General features: G+C 48.3%; 1 protein-coding gene across 1 annotated transcript in view; it reads right to left on the bottom strand.

Moving 5' to 3' along the window:
• The window catches only part of GALNT10 (polypeptide N-acetylgalactosaminyltransferase 10), a 233,483-nt gene that overhangs the window by 41,825 nt on the left and 184,728 nt on the right, over window positions 1–6,930 (bottom strand). Inside the window, exon 6 of the mRNA XM_037742761.1 lies at window positions 4,438–4,621. Coding sequence (XP_037598689.1) covers window positions 4,438–4,621 — 184 coding nt within the window. The remainder of the gene's footprint in view (window positions 1–4,437; window positions 4,622–6,930) is intronic.

The following is a 6,930-nucleotide window of genomic DNA, read 5'->3' as shown; positions in this document are numbered from 1 at the left end:
GAGTGAACTTCCCTGCAGTCCTGTTTATATGGGTGTAGTTAGAACTGCTTTGGCGATGGTGGCCCGCCTCTGTTGGGGCGGAGTCTCTGCTGTGACAGGTTGCCTTGGCAACGGCGGGCTGCCTCAGCAATGGCGGGTTGCCTCAAGGCGGGCTGCCTCTGTAATGGCGGACGCCCCTCCCCCACAGAGCTGGACCATCCCGGGTTCAGATGCGCTTGCTGTGAAACTCTCAATCCAGAGTTTCTGGTTGCTGTTCTTTTGCGGGGGTGGGGCCAGCCGAGCCTGATCGCCGGGCTCCCTGCCTCAGAGCCTTTTTTAAGTTGGTGTTCCAGTCGCCTGTTGAAGAGGCGCCGGGGTCTGTTTGTTTTCCCCTGCGGCCACTCACTGCGCTGGCTTAAACAGAGGCACTGAGGTTTGTGGCGCTTTTTTTTCTTTTTTTTGCCCTGGAATCTACTGTCCTGGTTCTCTGCTCAGTCCCCTTTTTGAACCAGCGTATGGGCGACTTCCCGTGGCTCCAATCGCCAGCCTAAAGGGCCCCCGGACCGGTGTATTTTGTACGGAGAACCGCGGCTCCGGGGCGCCGACAAAGCAGCCGCACGGGGCAAAGCAGTGGTGCCGGCCAGCACAGCCGGGCTGGCCGAAACAGCCACGCTGGCGACCGTGGAGCTCCTCTGCCCGGGAGTTTCCTAGTCTGTGGGCAATAAAAACGCGGCGTCCACTCACCCTCTGCGCTTTCACTGGGAGCTGCAATCCTGAGCTGTTCCTAAACGGCCATCTTGGATCAACAACTCATCTTTTTTTTTTCCAGTGCATTTAAGTTATATTTACAATGTAGTCTATTCAGTGTGCAATAACAATACATCTTTTTAATGTATATATCTTAATCTGAAATTATTGCTAAAAAAAAAAAAAGCTGATGATCATCTCGGCTTTCAGCGAGTCCTAATTTTTTGCTTGCAGACCCAATGAACTATAAATCAAATCTCATCTTAAATTGTAGTTCCCATAATCCCCAGATGTTGTGGGAGGGACCTGGTGGGAGGTAATTGAATCATGGGTTACCATGCTGCTGCTCTCATGATAGTGAGTGAGTTCTCATGAGATCTGATGGTTTCATAAGGGGATTTTCCCTCTTTGCTTAGCACTTCTCTCTCTTGCCACCTTGTGAAGAAGGATGTGTTTGCTTCCCCCTCTGCCATGACTGTAAGTTTCCTGAGGCCTCCCCAGCCATATGGAACTGTGAGTCAATTGAACATCTTTTCTTCATAAATTACCCAGTCTCAGGCAGTTCTTTATGGCAGTGTGAGAATGGATTAATACAGCTAGATTATTTCTAAAGTACCCAATACTATAAGAAGGTAAGGTGTTACTAGTATCAACTCCCCTTTGTCTTCTGAAGATTGGGGGGCTCCAGGATTTTTTTGGCAGGAGCCATAAATCTACTGCTTGGAAAGGCTGAGAGTGTTTCTGACCTGGTGCTTCATGGGAGACTGAACTCAAGGCTTTGCACATGAAAATCAGCCTGGGTCAAAGCAGGGGCAGGGGCTGAGGAGCTGTGAAGAATAGGCAGGATATCAGTCAGGAGGTATTTGGGATACTCAAGGCTTTGCCTCCAGAGAGAGGCCTCTCCTCCAGGGCTATTCTGATTTCTATTGTGTTTGGCAATACCAGCAACAATTCTGAGTGGTCAGTGTGTGCCACCCACTTTACTGACACCATCTCCAGCTCTCATAAAGCTCTAATGCTAGTCTCCTTTTCAGATGGAGATATTTGAAAATCAGAAATTTTATATAATCTTCTTATAGTAAGTGGATGAACTGTGACTGAAACGGGTCTGCCATTGAAATCATGTGTTTTAAACATCCTTGCACCACGCTGTGCCTATAGATTGCCCACTTGCTGGGCACTCTACCATCAAGTGGGAAGCTGTGCAGAAAATGACCAAGACTTCTCTAATGGCCACTTTCTAGGGTTCTGTCCAAGTCAAAAAAAAACACCAAAAAACAGAAGAGAGACTTCTGGGAGGAATCATGGGAGAGGATGGAGGGCCTCTCAGAAAGCATCTAGGCCAGCGGCTGACAACCATGGCCACACATCAGCACACCTGGGAGCTTTAAAAAATGATGATACCTGCATCTCACCCCTAGACTCCAGTGTAATTGCTCTTGAAGGGAGCCTGGGTGTTTTTACAAGCTCCCCAGGTGATGTCAATGTGTAGTCAGGGTCAAGAGCCAGTGTTCTCGGATGAAGCCAAACACTTTAATATCCAGATGAGAAGACTGAAGGCCCAGAAGACACTAGCTGGGCCTTTGCTACTAGCCAGCTGTATGACCTCATCTTAACCTTTCCTTACTGTGCAATGAGGATGATGATGGGCCAAGACCCATTCTTAAGTATCTTTTAATGAGTCTGCTTATTGCAAAGGTTCAAACAATAAAGGGGGGTCTAATTACTCCCTTGGTTACCCTGAAAATTCCATTTTCTGGAGCGGCTTCTGCAATCATGTCATCTCGGACCAGACTTGTTTCTTCTCTGAACCACAAGGTCTCCGTCGGTCAAATAAAGGTAATTCTACCTACATATGAGTGTCCTACATTATCGTGAGGATCATACACAATAATGTCAGTAGAAATTGCTTTGCCAATGTAGGCCAAATGTTAGTTACTTCTGGTGGTGGTATTCTACAAGGATTTAGGCCAACTGAGGACTGATGCTGAGGTATACGGAAGGTGGGGCAGACTGCATGACGTGATCATGGCTAAATCACATCTTTGTACCAGAAAGGGATCAAATAGTAGTGACTGATTGTGTTTAAGATAAAGGTGGCCAAGAGAAGACCACAAATGACTGACCTGCTGCTGGAGACATGGAATCTACTCTTGCCCTCCACTGTTGGCTCCGCCCGGTCCATTGTCCTAGCCACCTTTCATTTCCTCAAAGAAGCCCAGCTCTTCCTACCTCTGAGCCTGCCCTAGGGCCCACAGTGTTAGGGGTTCCTCTCAGGAGCCCTGGGTATGCATCATGCCCATGAAGATGGCTGAGCTTCCAACACCCCTTCTTCTCATGGGGGGAGGGTAAGGCACAGAGAAGTGTGGTTCATTGGGGGCCAAATTGTAGTGAGAGGTGTGACTCCCCAAGTATGTTCATGTCTGAATCCCCAGAACCTGTGAATATGTTATCTTACGCTGCAAAAGAGATTTTGCAGATGTGATTAAAGTTAAGGCTCTTGAAGTGGGGACATTATCTTGGTGAGCCTGATGGAATCACGTGTCATTAATGTAATCACAGGCTTATAAGTGAAAGAAGGAGGCAGGAAAGTCAGAGTCAGAAGGAAATATGATGAAGGAAGCAGAGGTGTAAAGGAAAGCAGGTAGAGGGAAGCAGAGATCTGAAGATGGTATCCTTCTGGTTTTAAAGCTGGAGGCAGGGGCCATGAGCCAAGGAAGGTAAGCATCCTCAAGAAGCTGGGAAAGGTAGAGAAATGGATTCTTCCCAAAGCATCCAGAGGGAAAGCAGCTCTGCCGACACCATGATTTTAGCCTAGTTAGACTCATTTCAGGCTTCTGACCTCCAGAGTTTTAAGTATAAATTTGTGCTGTTTTAAGCTTCTCAGTTTATAGTAATTTATCACAGCAGCCACAGTAAACGAATACAGCAGGAGAGCTTGGAGCACCAGAGAGGGGATGGGCTCTATCTCTCTTAGCCACTCACAGAGCTCCTCCTTCTGGAGTCTTAGTTCTTCATCTGCAAGGGGCTGAGTTCTTCATTGGTAGGTTCCTTCCATCCTTCACATTCCAGGATGCTATGAGTCTAGCCCATCACCCTCCCTCAGCCTGCAAACTTCTGCTGTGGGACAAACTGTTACTTCCCTAACACTTCCAAGTGGGTATAGCAGAATGATGGGAAAATTGGCTCTAGAGGCAGACAGACAGACCTGCATTTGTACCTAGCCTTTGCCACTTAATAGCTGTGTGACCTGGGCAAATTACTTCGCCTCTTGGAGCACTGGTGTCCCCATCTGGAAAACATGGATAATAATTTGTACTATATACAGTTGTGGGGTATTAAATTGGATCAGAGTGTAATGTGCTTAGTACTGGGCCAGGCACTTGGTGATGGTGATGGTTACAATTGTGTGCCAGGCTTGAGGAAGAGAGCATGAGAGACCCACTCACCCCTGTTGGCAATCCTGGCAAACTGTGCAGAGGTAGGCAAGGTGGAGATGACCAGCCTGGTGGGCCATGAGCTGAGGTTGTCGTTACAAGCTGGGAGGGATGGTGCTTCTGGCTGGGGATATCTGACACTTGGCACTAAGTGGGGCTGGGAAGCTGGACCCTCTGCATTGGGCTTTTAGGGAAGATGGTGATCCTGAGTTGTGTGTGTATTGGAGTGGTCATTGAGTAGCCACTGGGACTAGCCAGGGTTGTTCATACTTACTCAAATGGGTCACTTGGGTCAGCTTTCTGCAGTTCTGGAGGGATCGGGATCCGTTTGTAGTACATCTCCCAGTCAAAGGCTCCCCGCATGGCATCCCCTGCCTGTGTCTCGTACCGAAAGTCGTCGTGGTCAATTACATCAATCATTGGGCACACAATGGTCTTGCGGTTCCGAGCAATGCGGTCTGAAGAAGCCAACAGATGCCTATCAGGTGAAGCAGGATGGGGGAGCAGCTAAGTGCATCATCCTGTTCTGCAGCTCACTTGTATTTTTAACATCTCTGAACCCTCAGTTTGACAATCCATGGATGGGAAGGGTGAGTGCAAGCTTTAAGCAAAAGGGACCAGAATGGGGCTCTCATCTCGGTTCTTTTACTCTCACTGCAGGCCTGAGGCAGCTGCACAAATAATATCTTCAAACCCCAGTGTTTTCCTCTGTACAATGGATTAAGAAGAGGCTCTGCCTCACAGGTCGTGAGGACTGGACACAGGATGTCTGAAAATGCTTAGCATATATGCCTTATTATTAGCATAATGAGCAGTGCCACTATGGACAAAGATTGATTTCCTTCTGGGAAGGTCCCTGTTCCAGTCCTGTGAGGCTCCTCATTCAGAGTCCTGAGCTTGACTCATGCATGGCCCAAAGCAGTAGGCACCCCAGCACTTTCCTTCATAGCAGACTGCCTGCCCCTGAGCTCACTGGCACCCCAGGCTGTAATCAGTGAGCAACTGGACCTCCTTGCAGGAATTCAGCTCAACTTTTTCAACCATCGGAACTATGATGGGGGAATGACCTGCCCCAGGGAGTCTGAGTTCCTCAAGACTGGAGGTATGTAAACAAAGCCTGGTGGACCATGAACCTGCAGAGATACCATAGGCTGGGTGATTCCAAAGGTAAATGGGGTCCTCACCTAGATGGCTTTATGGTCCTTTTCAGGCCTGAGAGAAGCTGATTCTGTAAAATTGAGTCTCTGTCCAACCAACCAACATAATTCCAGCTTTGGTTTGCTCTGCCCTTCTTCCTTGTGCCAAGAAGCCCTGACCACAGCCGGGAGCTACCAGTGAGCTACTGGGTCAGACAATCTGCTGTGGGGGACAAGTGGGCTGTGCTCAGTGCCTGGCTGCTTTGGGCCATAAGTCAAATTCAAGGCTTAGAAATGGAAGCCTGGTAGGGCCAGGCAGCCAGCAGCTGCCTGGGGCCCAAGGTTCCTTCGTCAAGTGACTGCAGATTTTTCTTGGAGAGAAAACAGTATTTTTGCCTTTTTTCTAAACTGCAAGGCATGATCCATAGGTGGGGTCATGAAATTGGTTGTACGTGTGTTTCTAATGAACCCAAAAACAATACTAAATATCAGGCTGCATTCCAGGTGATAAGGGTTACTGTGACAGGTGATGCTCTTTCAGGAACATGCTTCAGTCATACTGCATGAGCGTGTACATCTGTGTACTGGATGGAGATGCCCAAGGTGTTTCTTACTGGGGCACATGGTTTAAAGAGTTTGAGAAATACTGTTTTTGGCAGTGTACTCCTATAGGTGGATCAGGGGCCATCAGTGCCAGGTGGACCTGGGAGTGTATTTAAAAAACTCATGTGCCCGCCCTGACCCAGGCCCACTGAATCAGAATCTCTGGAGGTTGACTTGCATTTCCTGGTGGACAGATTTCCTGGGGATTCTCAATGAAGCTTAAGAATCTCATCCAGGGAAAGATCTAGAGTAGGGCCTTCCATTGAATCATTCATGGCCAATCAGCAGACTTCACATCCAAGGAGGGCTGGGGCTGAGGGCATAGTGGTCTGCTGGATGACTGTGGGAGGCATGAGGTCAAGGTAGCTTTGGAAGGCAGTGTTCTAAGGCACTGTGTCCACCTGGGGACAGAATGCCTAGGTTCAAATCTTGGTTTTGTCACCTCTTAGCAGTATAACCTTGGATATGACTATCTGATGTCTCTGAGCCTCCGTTTCCTTGCTGACAAAGGGGAGGAAGACAGCACCTACCTCAGGAGTCTCTGCGAGGTCTGAGTGTGATGATGGAGCCACGGTGCTCAGTGCATCCTCTGGCACACAGTCAGCACTCAGCGACGCTCTCCGTGACCACGATTACTAAGGGCAGCTCAGAAGCAGGAGTGGAAGGCTGAGCATCTCTCTTACTCCTTGCCTCTCAGTTTTCTTGTTTGCAAACAGTGGATAATAAAGCCTGGTCTGCCTGCTTTACCACATAATGGTCAAATTTAAATGTCAGTGTGGCTGAAAAAGCAAAGGGGTTATTAGAGCCGTGTTAATGATGATGATGATCAACAGTGGCTTTCCACTGCGGTGCTGAGTCCTTCTCAGGCTCAGAAATGTGTGTTCTCTGAAGGAGGCAGAGTGAGCTATGCATGGAGGTGTTAATGGTTTCACAGACAAAAGCCATGATGTGCTGTCAGCTGCTGATATTAGCAGGGACAGACTTTTAAATCTACACCACTGGTTCACATTTCTATTGGAAGAAGCAAA

This window comes from Cebus imitator, unplaced genomic scaffold (assembly GCF_001604975.1).
Source record: "Cebus imitator isolate Cc_AM_T3 unplaced genomic scaffold, Cebus_imitator-1.0 Scaffold126, whole genome shotgun sequence".
Classification (NCBI taxonomy): domain Eukaryota; kingdom Metazoa; phylum Chordata; class Mammalia; order Primates; family Cebidae; genus Cebus; species Cebus imitator.
This window is presented reverse-complemented; position numbering and strand designations above follow the sequence as displayed.